This window comes from Xiphophorus hellerii, chromosome 7 (genome assembly GCF_003331165.1).
Source record: "Xiphophorus hellerii strain 12219 chromosome 7, Xiphophorus_hellerii-4.1, whole genome shotgun sequence".
Taxonomy (NCBI): Eukaryota; Metazoa; Chordata; class Actinopteri; order Cyprinodontiformes; family Poeciliidae; genus Xiphophorus; species Xiphophorus hellerii.
In genome coordinates, this window is record NC_045678.1 from 17,037,822 (window position 1) to 17,062,724 (window position 24,903).

Here is a 24,903-nt window from a genome sequence, read left to right on the forward strand (position 1 = left end):
AAGCTTGTTTTGTTCCAGTTGGAAAAGCGTGATAACGATCCACATGTCAATACTATAGACGCTTGAAAGGTAACCCTCTCTGAACTATAAGAAGACACAAACTGAAGATTATTGCTTTTGTAGCATACCACAAAAGTTTTACAAGAGTCCAAATTACTTTTTGAGAGCTCATAAACATTAATTGTGTGATATTAAACAAAATCTTTGCAAGATTCTCAAACATACTCAAGAAACTCTACCAAAAAACAAAGAAAGAGCAATTGTCATCATTTCTTTTTAGTTTCAACAGCTATTGTTATTTAAAGGGTGTGTAAATAACTAAAACATGAACAAGTGATTAAATACAAAAGAATACTGTGCATTTTTCCCAACGTATGCAATCTGTGTTCGTTATTTCTTCTGCATAAAAAGCACAGTGATAAAAATAGTTTTACATCTAAGAGTGAGTTGCACACTACAGATTAATATAAGTGAAACAAAAACCACATAATTGTTCAGTTTATTGTAGTGTACTGTTGTGAATTATTTAAAGACGTCCCATTTTTATTTCTACTTCAGTTTGTTTGCTTTTTTTTTTCTTAAACACTAACACTTCGCTCATGATTGTAGCAACTACAGCAAACCTGGATACAACCAAAGCTCTATTTTGTAAACTTGGTTCTATTTTGAATTAAAATGAAACAAATCACCAATACATGGGCTGATTTTAGATTGTCAAGTAATGATGTCACAAATATGTCACTAATATGGAATAAACACCAGCTAAACTTGGTTCTAGTTTTAAGTGCTGGTTGCAAAAAATGTTTAGGATTTTTGCTATCTAAAGTACTATTAGAGGTAAAATAAATTGATAGCAGCTGATTAATCAAGCTGGGTATTTGTTGGGCTTCTCTCTCAAAGCTTTCCAACTTAAGTTTTAAAACAATTACCCTATAAAAAGTGATGGCTGATGCTCCTTTAGTAACCACTACGTGACTGTGCATGTTTAATTGACTAAATATATTTCCAAATAAACAAATTATGCCAATTTTCTCAGGCTCTTCTTAGGGCGGCTCCCTTACTCAGTGTGCTTTGCAAGCATTTCCATTACTGTTTTTTTTCTGTACTTGTACTGGCTTATTTTGTACAGTCAGAGCTAAGTAGGTGCTCCATGTTACATGAACAGACTGCAGTTCATTAATGGCCCATGGGCATGGTCAGACGTGTGAGTAGAGCAAGCAGAAACACAGCCGCCGCCATTTTTTCAGAAATTGCAACAGCAGAACAAAATTGTCTGGAGCTACCAGCAAATGTAACCATTGGTGCAATGATGAGAAAAGTCTGCATCATTTGCATCCACCTTTCTGGACAAATGACAAGATGTTTGTCGAAGTAGCAGAAAGAACGGCAATCCAGGGAAATAACCGCAAATCATGTTAAAAAAATAGCAACAGCACAGACTCCATGACCTTCATAGCTCACTCTTCTTCAGTTGTCTCGAAAAAATGATGACATGCATTGCTATTATACAGTTATGAGGAACAACACAAGGTGTAGGACATCTGTAGGTGTGGCCTAAAGTCTCCACCTCCAGGAGGAGTTCCCGTCCTACAGGTATTCCTGGGTCTGTGGAAACAACTTTGGAGTAGAGTAGAGCTCGGCCGAGTGAACTGGGGCTGAGCAGAGTTGCAAATATCTGTGTAATTATTCTTTTTCGAAAGAAAGGGAAAAATATAGGAGTCTTTATTCAGTCATCTCACTGGCAGCGAGCAGCAACCTGTGGGGTAGAAACACCGTTATGCTCCACAAAGCTGGGGAAATGAATCTCATGTTTCTCTGCTCCTCAATGAAAAGACTTGAGGCCAAAGAAACTGGGTGATAAAAAATCCTGTCGGTCTTAAAACAAACTTTTAACCAATCCACGCTTATGTGCAACGATACACAACAAGACGTATCCCCAATTGAGAACTTCTTCTCACCTGTTCTCCAGCCACAGGTGAAAAAAATGTGTTTTTGTCCGATAAGTAGCTCACAGTGTTAAACCTTATCTTCAATCCATCAACAATACGAGGCTCCTGGAAAGCTATTTGAACAAAGTTCTGTTTCCCAAAAGTTTCATAATAATTTATTAGGAATAAAACACGTGTGCATCGGATCATCACAGCCGCCTAGGTCATTGTGTTGAGGCGTGGGAGTTTCCAAGCAGTAAAAACAAAATGCTTGTAAAGCAAGAGCGACAACATGTGAAGACAAACCCAACTATTTGGAGCACCAAAAAAAAGCCTTCAGTTAGCTTGTGTCACTATGATTCATTGCCTCGCCTCCAGATGATATTAATCACTTGTTTTGGCTTTAAATGTACACATGCTTGTTTTTGTCACTGGAAGCACCTCCTCTTGCTTTGATATTGCATGGAAATGAGAAATTTTGATGCAAAATGAGGACCATGTGCTTGTGTGCGCTTAATGAATTGCACAGTCTGGGGGCTGCGGTTACGGTTTGCAGATCTGGATGTTGTGTTGGGAGTTTTACTCATTGCCACCTCCAGGCAGAATCTATCTCAAAGATGTGACCGCTTGCACCAGCAGGAGACTACAGTTGGCCTCATGTGCCGGCAAACGGATGCACACAGAGGGAGGCACATGAATGTTCTGTAGCTGATTGCAGCATCAGTGAAAAGTTAGTTGAAATGAACGCAACTCCTTCTATAGGAAAGCACAAAAGCTCTTTGGTGGTGATTAGTGAATGCGGCGAGTCTGCCCCCGCCCTTCTTCTGAGCACTTACCATTTGTTCTTCCTCCTTATGTAGTCTTTCTCAGAAAGATTAACGAGGTAGATCATTGGTTTAGATGTCAGAAACAAGTATTTGTTCAGCACATCGATCTGTGGAGGAAAGAGAGACGAGTTCTGAGAATCTGAAACTTTCCAAAAGTGGCCTTTGAGGAGAGCACAGACAGCGACAAATGAAGCCAAATGAAATTATAAGCTCTGCAGGGGGTCAGCGAGGAAGAGCCTAAATCAAGATCAGACTGGCCAGATGTCATTAACTTGCACAAAAGTTAGATTTAACCAAAAAAGAATATGAACATGAATGTGGAAGATTTACTTTCAGGTCACATAAAAAGATTGCCAAGATAAATCACTTTAATAAATTTCATTCACATCAAAGTCTTACCTCCTTGTCATTCCAGTCATGATAGTAGCGGACGTGCTTCTTTTCATCCATGACCCAGCTCTTTATTTTGCACATAACGTCCTGTTTGGGGTTGAAACAGAATGAACAAGAAGCCATTAAAGGAGATGAAACAGAATAAACCCAGCAGGGTATGGGGTAATTATTTCCTAAATGCATGGCATCCTGATGCCAAAGGGAACAATGGCTTGAGCTCGCTTTCAGGCAGGAGTGGCCCTGCTTCGACAGGGGAAGGCAAGAACAAGACCCCTTCCTTTAAGCCCCGACAAAATGCCTTCTGGGGTGTCTCTCAGCTCCACCAGGACTGTTTAATGAAAAGGATAGACAAAATTGGAAAGAGCAGGGGAACTAATTGGAAGTTGGTTAGTAAAGGTGTAAATTATTGGTCCTTCCTCAGGCACTTTACGGAGCGCAGTCATACTGAATAAGCACTTGTGAGGTGCGGCGCTAATTATTCACTGTTTCTGAAAATATTGAGCATTTACCGCGACGTACGCCGCATTCATTACTGACGCACTTGTGGGCTGAGACCACAGGCGAGACTGTGTCTTGACAGGATCTGGAAGCGGAAAAGGGTGGGAAAATGGGAGGGGGGTAGTTATAAAATTTGTAATAAAGAAATTGAGCCTATTATTGTTGATCCAGCCCCGCAGAAATTAGCGGAACACACTCTTTTTGTTCCTGTCAACTTGACCTCCCCCTTCATATAAAAACTCCCCCACCCCCTGCACCACTCTCCCTGCCTCCTCCTTCCCTCCCCGAACCCTTGCAGCACTTCACAATCATACTCTCTTTTGAAAGAACTGAGGAAAAAAATCCTGCCAGAGCCTCAATTACACAATGGCAGAAAAAGCTCCACACACTGACCCCCAGCCAGCTGCATTCACTCTCTGCACATCTCTCTCTGCAGGAATTCTAAAGGCCTTTTAGTCAGGCAGCCAGAGTGCAGCCAGCGGGAGAGAGCGCAGGAAGAGCTGCATACACTCCGCCCGCGCCGGCCCAAGTCTTCACAGAGAGATTAATCATCTGTGAAATGGAAACAGCAAACGGCCGGTGACACGGGCTGAACCCGCTCCAGGTTTCCCTCATCAGCTCGCAGCCGCCTTGCAGCGCTCCTCTAACAGGCAGGTGTTAATAAAAGGCATATAGGTCCCACAGGGGTCAAACACATACGCTTGCCACCATGGAGCGCCGCTGGTGGGCCGGTTTCTTATTATTGTTTTGCAGAGGAGAGGGATTTTTGAGGATCCGTGCGGACTGAAAATGATGGAACGTTGTTTTTGTAAACACAGCGCCGGCAAGAATGGATTTACAACGATGCATACATATGAGCCCTGTGCTTCTGCGTGCACGCACATTCATCATGGATTCTCAGCAGAATATTTAATGTACTTTTTTTTTATCATGATAGCAAATATTTTTCCTTTTCTAGTCCAGAAATAAATGTATGAAGACTATTAAAGAATATCTACAGGTTTTTTTCAATCATGCTTTTCTGACTTTTAGACTTGAAATCCTTGAAATCTGTTTTGTTCATTAAAATGCTTTTAATTTAAGTTAGCATTTTCTTGCGCATCATATGTGTTGGTGTCCAATTTTACACCGCTTTTCATGGTTTTATACCGTAAATTGTCTTTTCTCCACTATACTACTTTGCCTGTTTTTAAACAATAAACAGGAAGAGATGAGATGTGTTCTCACAAAGCATCTTTTAGTTCTGTAAATATTTATAGTGTCAAATAATGAAATATTTTATTGTTTTATGCCACCGTCTTGGAAAATACACGCACAAGTAGTAAAATACAGTTACAAAATTCTTCAAACCCACTGGGCTTTTTCACATTTCATCAGGTTACAACGGCAAACTTTAGATCATTTTATTTGTATTTCATGGGATAGATCAATGCAAAGTAACACATAAATGTGAAGTGGAAGAAAATACATGTGGTATAAACGTGTACTTGATTTACATGCATACTCCTAAAAAATCATGTGCCTCTAGAAATCAGTGATTTGTTTCTGTCTGTTAATCTTTGTGTACAAATGCTGCTATGAAGGCTTCTGAGGTTTGTTAGAGAACATCAATGAACCAACAGCATCATCAAGACCAAGAAAGGCAGCAGGCAGGTCAGGGAGGCTGTTTAGGGGAGGTTAAAAGCAGAGTTGGGTTCCAATATCAAGTGCTGGAAATCTCAAAGAGTATTTTTCAGCCTCTTGTCCTAAAATAATAATAATTTTTAAAAAAACAATTTGGCATTACTACAAACCTACCAAGACATGGCAGTCTGCCAAAACTGAGAGGCTGGGCAAGGAGAGAATTAATAAGAGCGTGAGCTAAGCAGTTCACTGTAACTCTGGAGGAGACACAGAGATTCACAGCCAGTGGAAAAATCTGTTGATACACTTAATAGTTGTGAACATCACTGGAAGAAGAATCGTGTGGAAGAAGGTGCTCTACTCAGGCGGGAGGGGGATAGTACTACAAGTTGTATTTCTTGACCTACATCCAAAGCAGCATGTGTTTTTAAAAAAACTAGCACTACAATTTACCCTGAACAGACCATTTAAAAAAGTGAAACGTGGTGGTGGTGCCATGATGCTGTGGGATGATGATTGGAGCTAAATGCAGGACAATCCTGCAAGAAAACCTGGTGAAGGCTGCAGAAGATGTGATACTGTGACAGAGGATCAAGTAGTGCAACGGCAAAAAATAAAAACAAAGAAACAAAAAAAAAAAAACACAGCCAGAGCTTTATTAGAATCATTTATATTTATATGGTGTAACATATTGTTTGGGTTTTTAATGTTAAAAATGGTGAAAAACCTTTTTTCTTTCACTTCACATTTATCTTCTACTTTTTGTTGGTCTGCTAACCACAATCCCAATAAATAAAAGTTCAAGGAACACAAGTAGCCTTGCTTGGCACCAAAGTACATTTTACCAAACGTACTTTGATAAAATAAATGATTTTTTTTCTTGTAAAATCTCATGGCACAATAATTAAACTCTATTTCAAATGTTTTGAAAATTACAGTGCAACGAGCAGGATTGAAGTAACTGTACAGTCCTCGTTTTCCTCTTTCCTCTTGTGTCTTGACGCTCTGCTTGGACGGCGATATAAAGACACGCATGTACGCCTGCAAGCAGCTGAGCACGTCGAACCCCGGGCTCAGCCTGCGAGGCAATCACACAATCCCCCTCCCGCCTGAGAGCTCGCTGCAGCCTTTTGATGGTCGCCATTCTTCAGAACGTCTAGAGAGGTTCTTCTATAGATTCTCACTTGCCGACGTGTGCGCAACCTTTGACAAGTAATGTAGATTATTTTTATTCATTGCCTAAAATTGTTAGCAATTATGGCAGTAAGCGGCCACCTGCCTAGCCTGAATGGCTCCTGTCTGTGGGGCGTTGGGGAGGGCTGCAGGCTGAAAGGGAAAGGATGGTGGCTGTGGGCAAGAGGGGTGGGGGGATGAGGGTAGGATGTCTGATGCAAACCAACCAGTGACGGGGGTGCCTGCAGCAGGTGAAATAGCCCCCCTCGTTAGTGTAATGAGTGGTCAGATCTGGAATTGGGCTGCTCCACTCCGAGTGAAAGGCCAAATATATTCCTTGCGTACCAGTCTGTTCCTTCCTGGTCCAATGATAGGTCAGCATCAAATCATCACTGAGTTTGCCCTCCCGCCCTCATTACTGCAACAATATAACAATCCTCATTCAGCTCGATCCGACATCCAGGATGCGGATTTTATTTTCTCGTCCTAACCTGCGTTTTTTTTTTCTTCTTTTTTTAACCTCACACCTTCGACAAACTGTCATGGATTATTCTAAACATTTACAGTATCCGTAACCCGGTATAGGCATATGTGTCAGCCACTGTATGGCCTTAAACAATTTCCCAAGCTGCTGTAGGAGGATAAGCACGAGCAAGAGCTGTGCCATGATTTGAGTATTACTTTAGATGAAAAGAGCTGTGTGGAAACACTTTCATTAGCCCAGTGCTGTGACCTGGGGTCGGCAGCTGAATAAGTAACACTCTATTAATGATTTCTACAGCAGAAAACCCCTGACCCCTGATCACTTTCAATCTCAGAGAGGGAAAAAATGGGCCAGGGGGAGGGGTAAGGCCTATTGGAAGGAGATTAAAAAAAAAAAAACATACTTTTTTCTCCACGGCCATGTGTGTGGGAGGGTTATTATTTGTGCCTTGCTGTGAGGGGGAGCAAAGGGCCTGCTGGGACATTGACTCACATATTCTGGTTTGAGTTTCTTGTCACCGCCTCTAACGGCCGTCTTCTCCAGCTTGTCGATAATGGGGACGATCATCTCCACATCTTTCAGCCTCAGCTCCTCGTGGATGATCTCGATGTCTCGAACAGGGTCCACCGTCCCCTCGACATGGATGATATCCTCATCCTCAAAAGCACCTGCAGGGACAGGACACACACACACACACACACAAATGGGGAAAAAGAATTCCTTTATCTCAACAACAATTGTTCTGATTTATGTGAATAACGTGTAATACAGAGCAGCAAATCAGAACAGCAAAATCAATGACATTGACTTTCTGGGATCAAATGTGAAACAGTGATGTGATTCAGCTCAGAAAGAAAGAAGAAAATCATTAGTTGATGCAGAGAATGTGGGAAAAATAGATATCCACATATAAAGCCCTGTGGGAGCTTTAGGGAAGTCATAACAAACACAATCAGGAGTTTAGAAATACAGCCGATGCTTTTTTTTTCAGCCAGAAATGTTAGAAACCAACTTCAAATGCTACAGTATAGAAAGCTCATCTAAAACTGGCTTTAAGTGGAGCAAAACAAGAAAGTTATTATAAGAAACAGAAAATGCAGTCTGAAATTACAAAATTTAGCTTACTTTAGGAAAAACCATGTCATCATTCATAAATAAAGAAAAAGAGTCCTAATCTCCTGATCATGTGCATCTTAATGGTGGCGTTGCTGGTGATTTGGTAATGAGGCTCTGAAGCAGGCCATTTAGACGGCAGCGGGCTCTCAGGACTCCTTCTGATTCTGTGGCAGGGTGGGAGCAGGTGATCAGAGGGGTTAGCGAGAGCATCTGCCACATCAGAGCGCCAGCCTTTACCATTAACTGTGCGTCAGGCAGTACAAAAGTCTAATTCATTTGTTAAACCTGAGGATTGTGATACATTTAATTCAAAAACATGATTTTATTTACTTCATAAAATAGAAAGCAACAGGTCAGAACCCACCATCATCTCAACTGCAGCCTGTTTTAAAAAATACCTTTTTTTTCCTATGAAAATATGAAGCTGAATGTGTCATATTTTCCACTCTGCCGTATCTATGTTTTAAATTATGAAAGGTTCTTGAGTTGTTCCTCTGTTTCTAATAAAATCCCTTCATCGGGCTGCCTGACAACGCTCATTTACCTGGAAAAAGTTGTCATCACATTTTAATCCTTCAGCAGCGTTTTTTGGAACTTAGTAGAGAAAAACGGTGACAGAGTTGCACACAAAGTAGAAAGTGTTTGCAAACTAGAGCAACTAGATTAGATACTAATGATGCTGAAGTTAGCATCTGCTGCTGTGGCTCTGAATCAACTGTTTTTATTTCTTTTATTTTTATTTTTAATGCTTCTGAGCAACATGTGATCATCTTCAGCTAATGACTCATTAAAACACAGTTTTAAACTAAAGCATAAGACATTTACATTTTAAAACATTACATTTTCTGAAAATACATAACCATTTTTCTTCTGCAAGAACATACCGTGGTCTTGTTTTGCAACTTTGAATAAGTATTAATCTTACTTAATACGTATTATTCTACACAAAAACTATATTAGGAACAAAATGGCTTAAATGTTTGTTTTCAGAAATGGATCTTTTGAATGGCTCTTCAAACGGATTCTGAAGATTTGGCTGCCTTCAAAGAACCCTGAGTCCCACCCCCGGGCTACGGATCAGGTTTGGGGACAATTCTCCTGAACGTTTGAGGGCCGTTCTTTTCTGTTCTTCTCTGGAAACCAGATCTTGCTGATCTGGTTTCCAGAGTGCCAACATTCAAATGGCCATATTTTATTAATTTTATTTCTAAATTGCATGTGTTTCACATCATTAGAAATCCTGGGATCAGCACGTTCAGAATCTGTAAATAGCTCACACTTCCCTACTGAAACTTATTTCCAGCGTTGTCGTGGACAGTCACATTGTTTTATTACGCGGCATTAGCGGCATTAGCGGCATTAGCGTAATAACTCCCCAATGAACGAATATATGAACAGTATATGCAAAGCCTATTTGACACTGATCAGTAACTTTTTTCTTTCCACTCCTAGTTGCAAGCTGCCTTCCATAATGCCTGTCTCAAAAACCAACATTGTTTGAGAAGTAAGAAATGACCGTACAAGTAAATAATTGATGGAAGCGTCTTGATATAATTAAATAATATGACAAAAACAAACTATTTTCTTCTCTAACAGTTGATGCTGGCTGGTAAGGCCTACAGTGGAGCTGGATTTGAAATGCACATACTTGTGTAAAACAGAAAACAACAGCAGCTTGTTAAGTTTTACAGTGCAGCGTAATGTGTCTGCTGTCTCAGACAAAGGAGTGGATGTCAGGTTGAATGATGGCTTGCCTTTAGCTGCTGCAGCATTGAGAGACATGATGTTTGGAATGCGTATGGAGGAGTCACTGAATCCATATTCATGTGTTGACACCTGAGTTTGTGCAAAGGTGTTGACAGGTGAGGCCCTGTGAGATTGCATCTAAGCAAGATTTAGCAGTGACACATGCAGGAAATAGTAAAGAAGTGACGGGAAACGACGTTTCCTAGCTTCAAAAAAACCGTGTCAGTTCTTCAGTTTAAATAAAATAATCAGTATAATTTCAAATACAAGAGAGTCCAAATGAAAGCATTAACTAGACTGAGTTCTTCTGCAAGTTTTTATATTTATTTACATTTTTATTGACAGTGCCACTTTTCTAAAAAAAAATTACATTCTGTGGAAATTTATAGGAACCATTAAAGATTTATTGTGCTATTTTATTTTTCACTTAAAAGTCTTTTGCCGACCTTATACATTTTAAATTCTAAGTTTAAACCACTTTTTAGACCAGGTGGTTATTGATTAGTCTAAACCTAAACAAAATTCATTGGCCTAAATCATAGCAACACCTAGAATTAGCATTGACTCAGGTCTAACTCATTGACTAGGTGTGACCTCAGCATTGAAGGTTTTATGCTTATTGACGCACGAGTGGCACGTAAGCATGTAGTAAAGAGTACTGCATGGTTACGTGGAAGCTGGAAAAAATGAGCTAAAAGCTAATTGTAAAGAACAGAAGATTGTGTCATGGAGTTATTAGTGACGTTCATGGCCAGGCATGTAGCAGCACGCTACAGGTTATCAACACAATTTCATATGTGGCTTCTAGCAAAAACTTATATGCGTCTGCCATTAAATATGACGCAAACGATTGAGCCATGTACATATTGAAGACTATAAATTATGAGGTATTAACTTTTCTCTTTGCTAACTTTGGCATACATTGTGGCATGACGTAAATATCAATCTAAGATACGTACTCAGTTTCTTAATGCACAAATAAAAAATTATTACAACTATGATGTTTGTATGACAAATCCGTCTGGAAAATTGCCACTTTGAATGTTAATGACTCAGAATAAGGAAACATAAAACTAGATAAATATTGTTAACACAATTTTAGTTCTTTGCTTGCATACAAAACATAAGTTAAGCATAGAAGAAATAAAAATACTTTAGCTAAAACTTTTGTTGACAAAATCATTTACAGCTATTCAGTTTCAGCATTATTATTCATGATCAAAACAGCATCTGTCAACACTACATGGACAACATAAATCAGAGTTTTATGTTTCTCTTTTACTGTAGTTTCTTTTTATGTTGATTAATAATATTCAGATGTTAAGAATGAATTTGAATCATTTCTGAATAAGTTATACTTTCACCATTTCCTTTATTTTATGTTGAGCCATAGCTGGATCTCAATGATTGTTTAAAAATATAATAACAAGGTCATTGGTTATTTTATGTTCAACATTTGCAGTTAGTAAAAAGTAAAGTAAAAGGGCGCTTTAGAGGGAGGAGTGAAAGTATTTCACAAAAAAGGCAACCAGCAATGCTGACTCCAATGTTTGCATATCAAAAAAATAGTTTCAAAAGTCACAAGTTGGATTTGTCTTTCAAGGACACATACAGTTAAAATAATTAGCGAATTGCTGCACTTTGGCTTAATTTGCCTTATTTGATAACAAGGGCTCGGCAACATTGAATCTTTATATCTTTTTCAAATATGCAGATACCAAAATGATCCCTTTTACTGGTTGAAGCAGTGATAAACACCTGATTTTTTCATAAAAGCCCTCCAGACAGCTTTTACAATCAACGTCAAAACCCGACACATCCCAACATCCAACACCTTATTACTCATGCGAGTCAACAGAAGCTGCAGACTTTGGTGCAAGCTGTCATCCTGTGCCTTGTCCTCATGGTGAAATGAACTTATTCAATTACTCTTTGCCTAATCAGGCTGTTTTGGTTCCTCTCCTCTTGCAGAGGTACTCCACAGTATAAACAGTTCACTTACGCCACACAGAAAGGGGCTAATCAGTGGAATTATTGTTTTGCCGCTCCAATTTAGCAGCTCGCTGTTTAGCACTGATTGGAATAAAAATTTGCCATTGTGTCTGCATGAACTCTGGGAATATAATGCAAAGTAATCATTTTGTTAGCTGCAAGAATATGCATACATTATGAAGAATTAGGATGTACAGTTTTGAGGCACTGTCTTTCAGACAGTAAAGGTATATGTTCACTGATTCTTAATCAGTGTTAAAAAGCTTCATGAAAATATGAAGCTTTTAAAAATACAGCTTTTTAAGTTCAATAACAAAATTATTATTTGCAGCAAATCCCAAGATAATCAACAATTCATGAACATTTTGATAAAGAAAATTTCCAAATCAAAAATTCAAACAAGCTTTGAAAGAGCAAGCGCAGCTGACCACTCAATATTTAGTCCTCTCATTCCAGAGTAATTTTCCTCAATTCATTTCGCCTAATTTAACATTCACATCCACTTTAACCACCTTCCCATTCAGGGCTTAGAGCTGGACAACAAATGCATGAAGGAGAAGAAAAATCTGATGGGCCAATCTCCACAATTAGTCCTTTCAACAACTGGGTCAGGGCAGTGAAGACAGGCTTTATGAAACGGTGCCGCCACACAAAGCCGCATGTAAGACAATAAAAACACGAGAGAACAAGGGAAGACGTTGAAAGGGGGCCTTTTTCAGGAGTCATCGCCGTCCCGTGATTCAATTCCTACTGCCTCGGTTCAAGCAGTGTATGTAGACATGCATAAAGACACTATTAACAGGTGCTCCTCTGCTGACGGAACAATGGGATTATTCTCTGGAGAGCGAGTTGCGTTCAATGGCCTGATTAGGGATCAGGCTAAGCTGCTCAAAATTACAGCAGCACCCCAGGCAGATGTAGCCCGAGAAGAAATAACTTATTCTGACATTTACAAATGAGAGTGATTTTAAAAGGAAAAACAAAACAACAAAGAAGGCTCATGATTTTACATTAACTCCATTATGTTTTCTGCAACCCGGCTTCTGGAAAACGTCTCCTCATTTAGAGTGTGTGTGAGTTTAACAACAAAAAACATCAAGTAATCTTAAGTTATCCTAAATCATTGCTCTTCTGCAAGGCACACAGACCAGGCAGTTATCCGTGCAAAGGGAAGATCAATACTGATTGAGGTGCCTCCTCTGAAGCTCCTACTTGGATTGGGAGGATATGTGGTCAACATAATTCAGGTAAATTACAGTATTCATTGACTTCTTACTTCCTGTGCGTGTTTTCACATGCAGCATGGGTGAGAGCACATCTAAAGAACTTGCATTCCTGACGCTCCTTTTAAAAATGTTCATGCAAACTCAGCGCCGCAATCCTCCTGGCATTCAGGGCAGTAAAAGCTATTTTATGAGTCTGTCGGGGGAAAGCACATTATGGACGACTTCCAAGCATAGAAAACACAAGCAATATACATGAGGGTATTTACGTTCATTCAGGAAACCTCCTGTACTCAGTCAGTTTTATTTAGATCCATGAATTTGATAGAAATTTGGCTTCCAGAACTAAATTCATGGAAGATTTAGTCTTGTGTTACAGCGAATGTTAATTATGGCAACTACGTACTAAAAAACTGTTTGACACCAAAAGATGGTGTTAATCCATCAAAGATTACTGATGTTTTAAGCACCCCATTTATCAAAACTGATCACTGTGAAACATTACCAGAATATAGATTCTTCCTTCTGTAAGGATAATATACTTGGAAATGTAATCTTATTTCATATTTCAGGCAAAAAAAGTGGGATATTAGACCCAATGCCTAATTCCTTTTATAAACATGTCTTCACTTTTTTGGAAATTATGCTATTAATATTGTAAACTATTATCTTCAGATGTTTTCCTAAAAAAATATGAATGTCTACTTCTAATTTTCCTTTTTATTGTAAAATTGTAGAGCACCTAAACATTTCAGAAACAATCAAAATATAACAGAAAAATACCAGTCAGGTTTAAGATCTAATTTTGGTACAGAAACTGCATTTCCGAAGATTATGAATGATCAAGACTTCTCATACTGTTGACCATATCATTCACTACACATCTCAGAAAAATCTCTGGATCTGTCTTAAGTGCTCCAGCTAATGTCTCACACATAGCAAATGATTTCTAATCTAAGAAAATTATTCAAAGGGATGTAAGAGGTTAAACTTTGGAATACCTCAAAGCTCAAATTTACATACCACAGTTTTTAAACTCATTCATGGTTTCACAATAACTTTCACAGTTAGGGAGACAAACTTAAATCACTCTTTACAAACCCCCTAAGAGGCTCAGCTTATATCTCACTATTTTACTATGACCATAGAGAACCTCAAGGTTCAATATCAGGCCCCTTTTATGCATTAGCTTATGAGGATTACATCAGAACACATTTAATTAATTTACGTAGCCATGCTGATGACACGCAACTCTACATTGACATTTGTACCGATGTACTAATTAATGGTAAAAGCATTGATGACAGTGAATTTTCTAAAGCTTAGACACAACAAACTTTAGCTTTTTCTACAAATATTTATGTATCGATACATTTCTGTTTAGCTTTTAATGATGTTTTTTAATATAATTTCTGGTGTGTATTCACTACATAATTGTTGTTTCTCAGTTCCTCGTCCGCTATAAATGTGTAATTTCTTAATGATCTGATCTTTTCTAGTGTGGTTTGTGTGTTTGGCTGTCTTTAATTGTGCATGGAAGGTTTACCATAAAAGTTGAATTTTAAACGTGTGTATGGCCATCATGATGTTAACCCTAGAAAGGCAAAGAGAAAAAGTGTTGCTTGTGGTAACTTGTACAGACATGTCTGACCTGAGTGCAGCTGAAAGTCCAAGGAAGTCTGTGATTTTCAACTAAAAACAAGGAAAGCAGCTGTATTAATTCCCTTTCCATCAGCTTAACCTCTGTCATCCCATTTATTTTGTTAAACCTCTAAACATGAGGGCGTCTTGATTGAAAGGATCAGTCATATGCAGGGAACTGTTGTCCCACATCATCCAGAGAACAAACCTTTTCAGATCCCTAACTACTACAGGGCTGCTGATTGCACAGACACCAGCAATTTCCTAACCAACTGCCACCTGAACAATGATGTGTTCGGCTTTCAGGTCCTCCAGTCTTTCAAAGGTGAATCATTTCACAGTTTGGAACGAGATCTCCATAGCAACTCCCTTTTGAAGGGTGTAGAATCACCGTCCAATAATTCTATGATCATCGGGCCTCGCCATTCCCAGTGGTTCTTTTCACAGCGGACAGGCGGAGGGGGGTGTGAAGAGGAAGCAGGAAGATTCTACAGTCTATTTCAGGCAATTCATCTTGCGGGCCCATTAGAATTCAAAATATTGCGACCTTCAATCACTGGGCATGTTATCTGGAGCTGTGGCGATCTCCAGTCAAGATGGGTAGACATTTTTCTCTAATCATCCTCAATGAGTGGAGGCTGACAAAAACTCTTCATTCTCGCCGAAGCAAAATGCTCATTTAAATGCTGTGACAGCACCTCAACACAGCCTGGAAACACACACACAAAGGGAGGACGATCCCACCACAGACACATGATTGAGACTTTACAGTCAGAATATTGCTTAAAACAGGAACCAACATAAACAAAGAACCACATGACGCTCAGAGAGGAGGATATTTTTTTCTGACCTGTTTATAATACAGTGTTGCTGTTTTTGCTCAAGAATTTCCACAAGATAAAGAATAAGAAGGCAACTGAGATTATCACCATTGTAAGGTATTTATAGCCTGAGAAGTCCTTGCTATTCGGTTAACCTGGTCACATATGAAAGAAATATAACACTTTAGTACATGGGGAGAAAAAAATAGTGACGATCTTAGGTTGCTTTGATGCTGTATTTGTACCAAATCATGAATTCTCCTTTCTACCTGAAAATCCTCAAGGAAAACCTAAGCTTTGTGATCTTAAACTCAAGTCTAATTTGTCAAATCTAATCATTACAACAGCAATGAGCATGAGACTGAAAAAATGTTCTATGTGCAATCACAGTTAGCTTTTATTGACTTACCTAAGTTAATATTACAAAGGTCTAATGAAGCACTAAGAAACAAAACAACAGCAAAGGCCAATATTGACTGTTTAAGCTGTGGAAGCAGATGACATATTTACTCACTGCTAAGCCCACTGGGCTGACGGAGGCATCCTGGACGTTTGTCAAGTTTGAGAATCCGTGAGTTGATGAGTGATAGGGCTGAATGCCCGGAGAGCAGCCATTACTGGCGTCAGACGGGAGGAAGGCCAGCTATAAATCACCTCAGCCTGAATAGTCAGTCTAGTTTGCTTGTAACGCCTGTGGCTGAGATAATCAGGTACTTTTTTTTTCCAGTGAGTTACTCATACAACATAAAGTCACAGAAAATTAATACACCTCTAATATACCTCTAAGATAACTAAACTCAGCGAAAGAGAAAATACATTTTATTATTATAAAAATTTAAAAAATACAGAAAATATCTGGTTAACACGATCCCTGCTCAGCACATACCTTCCTTGATTGAATGATATTTTCTCTTGTCTTTCTTATTTTGAAGAGAGTGTAAGGGAAAACGACCTCTGTGTCACATGATATTCAGCCAGCACATAGACAAAAGATAATGGGATCACTAAACAAAAGTTTCTCAACCATCTGCTCAACATAGAAATTTTAATAGAAATTGAAATTATGGTAACACTTTATTTGACGGGTTGTGAATAAGACTATCATGACACCGTCATAAACATGACATAACACCTGTCATGAACATGAGTAAGCCTCCATGAATATTTATGACTGTTGTCATAAAGTATCATTCGGTAAATCAGGACACTTTTAATACAAAGTTGACATTATTCAAAATTGTCTTCGTTATGACAACTTGACATTAACCAAGAAATCATGATCTGACGTAAATTTGTTATAAAAGTATTACCGATTAAGCTTTAAAAATTATGTAGATTTATGTTATTAAAGCTAAAGTTTAATAATAATGAGCTGATAAAGAAGCCTGGTTCTGTTCTAGAGGCTGCTGTGGAAACACTGGAGATGACAGTGCAAAGAAGGATTCTTCATAAAGTCAATAAAATTATGGACAACCCATAATATCTTCTTCATTAGGTTGTTATACAACAGATGAGTGTCTTCAATCAGAGGCATGCTCAGATTTGCTGTAATACTGACAGTAATCAGCATCTACAACAACTCTGAGGGACATTGTACAACATTTGGTAAGCTTTAACTTAGCCGGGCATTTTGGGCGCCGACAGCATGAAGATCACAGTAACAGAAACGTCTTTGCCAAATGTAACAGCTATTTTCTACTTGGCCGCCCCAAAGCCACAGAAGGTCCCTTAAGATTAAGAGAAGGTCCCTGCTTTACCATTGGTATCTTAAGGCTAGATACTTACTGAGTATCATGCAGCTATAAATAAGTCCTCGTTAGCGCTGAACTCAATGCTTCCAGCAGTGATGGTAGGGAGGAGGGGTAGAGCCCTGAGTGAGCGTTCAAACATCTAATTGCTGGAAAGCAAACATCTGGGAATAAGGCCAGGTAAACTGGCAGAGTCATGAGTTTGAAACAGAAGAGGAGATGAAGTAGAACATGTCTGTGTCTTGTCTCAGACTGTTGGGTTCCAATTGCTTTCCAGTCACTGCAGAGAGACTAGTAACATCTATCCCGCTAACTATTTTACGATGGGAACAGAAGCCTTGTGAGTTTAGTAGAATAAGCTATAAAGCTGTCATCTCAAAGGAGAGTTCATACAGCCTTTTCAAAGCTATTGGAGATTTTTTTTTTTTAAATATGTATTTTGAAGAGGGCAAACTTCAAGAGAAAATTCATTTTAACTTACTTCCCACTAAGGCTTAAGTGTTTCATAGCTCCCACAAAGAAAGCAGTCGACATGGGCTGCTTAAGGAAAAACACCATGTTTTCAGTGAACTATAGTAATAGTAAAATGATAAAATGGTAAAATAAATATATATTATAATTTTCTTTAAAGGCATTTACTGTCACTAAAATAACATTCCACATTGTTATATGACTGATTATTACCACAGTTTTCATAACAGCTATGCTATTATCAAAGCTGAATTGCAGACAGTCACTCTGATTATTATATAATCATAAAATATAATATAATAGTGATTTCATGGGATTTATAATATTTCATAGATAGTTTAGGGATCAGGTTCAAATTCTCAATTGAATCCCAATTCCTGAGATAGATTAAACTTAAAAAGGAATCAGCTAAAACACTACAAAGTGAATAACCTGACATAAAAGACTGAACTTCAAATTTGTTGTGGTTTTAAATCATTATATGTTGATTTTCATGTCTTTATTGTTCTACTCTTTCTAAGGTTACATTGAGACCATGACAAGTTGGGGTACCTGCAGTATCAGGGTCTTTATTTTAACCATATGCAAAAAAAAAAAAAAAAGATTTTTTGACTTAAATGTGGCAGCCTTCCATTCCAAAAAAGCCAAAAATTCCAATAAAGGCTGTGGGTGGTAACAGGTGGTTTTGGATTTGTACGCACTTCCGAATTGATTTATTTATTGTAAAAGTAGAGACAAAATAATTACTAAAAACGTCTTGCAACTTAGTCGCAACGAAAAATAATCTCAATTTAATGTTTGAAGGTATAAAAAAGTGTATAAAAGTGTAAACAAGTGTTCAAAAAATCATTTTACAAAACCTCCCGTCCACACCAGACATTTACCAAACAATCCACCTCCACCAAGCACCCAGTGTGTTCTTAATTACTCAAATTAATGGGAGGGTCTAACAATTAACAACGTAATCTAAACAATTCCAAAGATAAAAATTAATTACAAATTTTGGTTCTAAATTAACTTAAATATATTTTAACTGCCCGAAGAACAAAACGAAATTGGTAGAAATTACAAACTACAAAAATTTAGCATAAATGGCCACAACATTAGCGTTACCTCAAAGCATGCTAGGTATTAGCCTAGCCACAACTTTCTGTGACTTTCACCAATCAAACTTTTGCTAAAAATCTTTCCCATCTATCTGAGAGTAAGAAAAAACTTTTGGATATATCCTCTCAATTAAACCTTCTTACGCAGCTGACTGACAGCTCCTGTCAAAAGGTGGAGGAAAGTGAGAGCTAGTCTACATACAATAGGAGAAGGTAAGAAATCCATCTTCATTTCTACAAGAATAATAAGATGCAAGAGTATCAAAGTTACTTATTTATTTTTTACCTAAGGATCAGAACAACCCTGGTCCTCAAGGCACACTGTCCTACATGTTTTAGAGGTTTCCCTGCTTTAATGTGCTTGATTCAACTGATTACAGTTCGACAAACTAATCAGTCATCAATTGAAATCAGCTGGACTGAAGCAAGGAAATACTTAAAACATGCAGGGCAGTGTGCCTTGAGGACCAGGGTTGGAAAACACTAAACTATAAGAAAAGTTGTTACATAAAACTACAAAAATGGTCCATAAAGTCAATGTGGATTTTTGATTAACAATAAAAACCTATTTTGGACAAGTAAGGATACATAATTGTGCAAATAATAACTTTGTGGTTTAGGCTAAAAGACTGTCGAAACTCCTGAAAGACATAATGCTCTAGTAATTTGCACTTTGATTGAACCTTTGCTGGCCTTTCCTTCAAAGTAAAGTTTGCACATTGATTTTTTTGTCTCTATTCTTCTATGAATTGTTACATTTAGGTACTAAAACATAAAGGTACATTTTTTGTCATTTTTTAATTTGAACACAAAGATAACATGTATGTGCAACGCAAAAAATCTAAGCATTTATACCTTTTGGGGGCCATCTATATACTGTACTGTCATTTTTAGACTTTTTGCTTATATTTCAGTAAAAAACATATGTAAAATGAAATAATTTGATTTGATTCATGTTTTAATCACATCAGACTCAGGCGAATAAAGTTGAATTTCAATAGCAACAATAAAATAACTGTGAGCTTTGAATGAAAGTTTGAGCTATGAATGCTTCTGCAAAAATCAAACAACAACAAAAAAAACCAACAAAAAAATCCCACTCTGAACAGAAGTGAGATTTTCTCAAGCATATAATCAAGCTATATAAAAGAAGAGGCTTCTGCGCTGCACTCTGCTCAGATAGATATAATTACAAAACCAAAGCTGCTATGTTGAATGTTTAACTTGTGAAACAAACCACATTGTTTCTAAAGACTTGACAAGTGTGGAAACAATAGCATGCCAGAGCAGATAGCTGCACAGAAGAAGCTTTCGATTTCTATTTCCGATCGCCATGTTTGCCATGTCTGACTGAGAGGAAACAAAAGAGTTGGTTTTGGGGTGAGGATCTGGCATATATACATTTGGTCCTCAGTCAAAAACAAAAGGAACAGTGGGTTCTTTTGACCACATTTACAATAGAGTATATGAAATATCCATAACTCAACATGAGTAATGCTGCTGCATATACTGCTCTAAACACCATTATACCCATCACAATGCAAGGATGACAAACTTGAATGCAAACAAGAAAATATCTGGCAACCATTACAAAGAGGAACATTTCCTACTAAAAAAAAACATACTTGGAGAAATGTGACAAATGTGTAACAACAGTAGGTAGCTCCTAATAAAGGAAACTATAATTTTATATTTGGTAAAAATCAGCTTTTATTGATCCCAAGAAGAAATTGATAATTAGCTGACAAGCTACTCCATCCAAGATGTTAAAATTTGAACAGTTTTTAATTTATTTTTATATTTCCTTCTTTATTTAGTAAGTTGTTCGTGCATTTCTATTCTTTTTCTCTGTTACTGATATTCGCCAGTGAAATTCTATTTCTTCTTGCTAGCAATGCCTGACACTAATGTAGCTTTTTGCCATCCAATGGCCTTTTTTACAACAATGCGACTCAGAACTCCATTCTTTTTATGTCCTTTATCTTTGTACTCCACAAACCCAGATTCCTCCCAATCTTGGCCCCAAAAGGTTCTAATAAAACTCTTTCCTTCAGTACCTCAGGACTGTCAAACTCTCCTGGTTTTCACTGGGCTGCCTGAAACAGACCACTAATAGACTCTACCATTGCAAACAATTTGTTTTGCGATTAAACTTGAATCAGTAAATTGCCTTTGTTTCTTGTTGGGAGTCAGACCATAAAAAGTGAGACACTGAGCTTACCATAAGACTTTTACATTAATAAAGAGTTTTAGCAAAAACATTGTGCAATCATGAGTACACCAACCTGCACAGTAGACATGGTTAATCAGTTCACCAACCTCAAAAAACAAAGCTACGTGATTTCAGAATAATATCCACTTAATTTACAGTTGTGTTGAAATAATCTCAACTAAAATGTTATTCTGTCTTTGTTCAATTTCCACAGAACATTGGTTTTAAAACTACAGTGTGTGGCTTTATATTTCTTAGAGAAAGCAGCCTTTCTTCAGCTGCAGGTCTTCCTCTGTCAGTCAAGGTTTTTGGACCTCCTGTCCCCTCAGTAATCTGCTGGCAGTCGTTGATAACTTAATGTTTCTGCCACTAAGGTGTGTGGCTGCTGTTCCTTTAACTTTAACCTGGCAAATTATGCCACCAATTGTATTTCTAGAGAGATTCACAGCCTTTGGTATCTTTTTTAAAAAACATTTTCCTTGCTTGTGCAAAGCCATCCCTAACATGACGCAACAGGTGTGCCTCAGACTACTGGGTGGTTCAGAGGATTGATTAACTTTGAGGCAGTCATTAATGTAAGTCAATAATATATGTATTTACATTGAATTTGAATAAACTTGTTTCAGTTTTATTTAACTATTTAACCTGTTCTTGTGTAATCCAATTTTGCCAATTAAAAACATTCTGAATTATGTCAATAATCCTGATTTGCAGTGGGTGGAGGGCAGAGTGTTGGTGGGGGTGTTGGATGATTTTGGGATGCAACTGCATATAAAACCATAAAACTGTGTACTCTCTTTGCCTCGTGGCTGTGCATAACCTAAACGTCTTTGGCATCTCTGATTTTTTCCTCTTTTTAAATTAGATAATAACTCTTCCGTTTTGTGGCAGAACAGTACAATAAATCTTGTTTCAGAAACACTGGCTGTACTGTTTAAAAGTGCCCATTCATTGTTGGTTACTGCCTTTTATGGGGGAACAAAGGGACCTAAAATTGACTGAAAAGCCACAGACATAATAACTAAGTTATAAAGTTTCTAAGTTAATCATATTTTTGGTATCTGCTTATGATTAAAAATAATGGAATAACATAAATCTTGTTATGTGACTTTTATTACACGAAAACTCATTGCCAACTCAAGTGGAAACAGTTAATCTCACCTGACAGGTCCTTTAAATCATTATTACATTTTGCAGTGCGGGGTTTTTCTAATTTAAATGTCTTAAAATGTGAAGATGAACCAAACAAAGGAGAAAATTTCCCTGCCACAGACGTAATGTGTCTGTGATAACTTAAGAACAAGATAAAAGAATGACTGCATTTTAAACGTTTTTCCATCTGTTCGCTCTCTCACCTGCTCCAATCAGAGCTCTTTTCACACAGGAGGAAAGTCAATACAATCAGCAAACAAAGTCTGCAATTTCTTTCTAAAAGAACCTTCTTCTTCTTCTTCATTTTACTCACTGTGATGTGAATTATTCTAGCGCGTAACACTTTAATTGGCCAAGACAAAGACCACGAGAATGAAAAAGAACCAGGGGTGTAGAACAAACAGTGAAAATGATTTAAAGTCTGTCACAGCAGAAAGCAATATTTGCAAACAAGGTAAATAAAGAACAATGTTAAAAAGGTTATGAAGATAAATGGAAATAATAATAAAAAAACAATCTGATAAGAAACAAGACACTTACCTCCTTTGCTCCCATTTAAATCAAGCAGTTTTAAAGAAATGATAAAAGACTGATTTTTGTCCAAGAGGCTTTCCTGTAGGAACCTAATGGTTGATTTACCTTCATTTATTCTAACTATAAAGTTGATCTAAGTTTCAGATGTTCTTAGAGCAAAACTAAGAGAAACTACAACTCTGTTTTCAAAAAACACTGTTTGATGTCCTGTTGAGACAATATTAATATATGTCATTCCTGATTATATGTAGTTCCATATAAGGAAGTTAGTTACGACTCACGTGTCAGGTGGAAGATGCCGTCGCACGCGTTGATGTGGGAGAGGAAGGCGTTTCCCAGGCCTTGGCCGACATGAGCACCTTTCACCAGGCCAGCAATGTCCACAACATTAAGGAATGCTGGGATTTTACTACAAGGGGAAAAAATGGATGAAACAGAAACCTCTTCAGCTCTGTCTTATTTTCTTTACATAGTTTCAAGATCACTTGAAAGCAGATTTCTTACAGGTTGAGATCTTTCAGCATATGTTAGCACTGTTCTAAATTTCTCAAAAAATATTGGCAACAAATCAAGTAACCCACAAATATATAAAATCCATGAAAATCAGGGATGAGACAGGTAAAAAACTGGAATGACATCTGATGGCCTAAAAAGAGGATTTTCATTGCCAAAATATTGCTCAGGATGATCCAATGGGTGCAAATAAAGACATCTTTACAAAAAAATCTTACCCTTGCAAAACATACTGACACTAATGTTAACAGCTGCTTGTCTAGATTTCAAATATTACAGCTAACATTGTTGGAACAATAATCCAGAAGTGGAAAGAACGTCATTTCACCATGAAACAGTCATAGCCAGGTGCCTAGTCAAAAACGTAATCAAGAGCCATGAAACATTTCAGAATGACCTGAGTATAGGAAGTACTGTTTTTCCAATAATAATAATAATAATAATAATAATAATAATAATAGTAATAATAATAGTAATAATAATAAAAAACAATTAACTCAGCTGCAAATGTGTCTGTGCACACTCACTGCATAAGACTCCACTGCTGAAGAGAAAGCATGTTGAAAAGTTTAAAGTTAAATTCATAAGATTTTGGCCCACCAGTGAAATACTGGGTGAATATATTTGTGTTAGATGAGTCCAAAGTTAAACTCTCTGGATATTATTGTCCACAGTAGTTTGGAGTAAGAACAGTTCTGCAGATCACACCAAAAATACCTTACTAAAAGTGAAGTTTGCAGGTCAGATATGTTTAAACTAAGTAAAAATACTTTGTGTGGTATTTTGTGTCTTTCCATAATGTTTGTAAGGTGCTGAAGCGGTTGATTTGAATTTTGTGCTTAATTTAATTTTGTTTATGTTTTAGGTAGTACCACTATGTCTTTTTTGTAATGTTTGTAAAGGATTCAGTAGAGACTAGTGGGTTATCTTTAAATAAACAAATAAAGTCATGTGAGATGTAATAAATAGTTAATATATGTGTTGTATATAAAACATGTAAAATATTCTCTTGAAAGAAGCTTGTGGGATTATTTGTATTGCTGCAGATGAAAAAAAAGAAGTGGGGCTCATTTTTCATGCATTTGATGAATACTTTAGATCATATTGTAGCCTGAACAACTGAATTCTGTCTGCTTAAACAGCCTCAATAGATGTGCATTATCACCGGCTGTTTGATTTTTTTCCTTTCTTTGAAAGAAGGAGAATAGTGCACCAATTGAACACCACAGCACACATCTTATAGCCACATATCAACAACATTGTTGTGTGATTTCTCACACCTATAGCACGGGGGCCATCAGAGGCTACAGATGCGAGGTGTGAATAATGCGTGAAGGATGAGACCCCATACCTGGCAGGTTTGTGGAATTGGCAGAGGAAATCATAGCGTTCATCTGGAATGGGCACTCTGCTTTCATTTGGGTCAATGGTGCAGAAGGGGAAATTTTCTGCTGGAGCCTGACTCTTTGTCAGCACGTTGAAAAAGGTTGACTTCCTGAAAACAACAACAGCACTGAGGTCAGGACAGCTGAAAATGCTGCTGTGTAGATCCTGGATGGTTTGATAGGATGAACCTGAAACACTGAGGTAAATGCTGAGGTAAACTGATTTCTTCTTCGGGACACAAAACAGAAGGCAACTCAAAATAATCCAGTGATTTTACTTCTAAAGCTAATTAAACATTCCAGATAATCCTCAGGTA

The 24,903-nt window shown here is 37.7% G+C and overlaps 1 protein-coding gene across 2 annotated transcripts in view; it reads right to left on the minus strand.

The window, feature by feature from the left end:
- The window catches only part of LOC116723712 (obg-like ATPase 1), a 54,972-nt gene that overhangs the window by 25,630 nt on the left and 4,439 nt on the right, over positions 1-24,903 (minus strand). For both annotated transcript variants that reach the window (XM_032568804.1, XM_032568805.1), the window contains exons 3-7: positions 24,553-24,696; positions 22,970-23,097; positions 7,419-7,594; positions 3,155-3,235; positions 2,765-2,862 (exon numbers count right to left, since the gene is read on the minus strand). In XM_032568804.1, the coding sequence (XP_032424695.1) occupies positions 2,765-2,862; positions 3,155-3,235; positions 7,419-7,594; positions 22,970-23,097; positions 24,553-24,696 (627 nt within the window). The remainder of the gene's footprint in view (positions 1-2,764; positions 2,863-3,154; positions 3,236-7,418; positions 7,595-22,969; positions 23,098-24,552; positions 24,697-24,903) is intronic.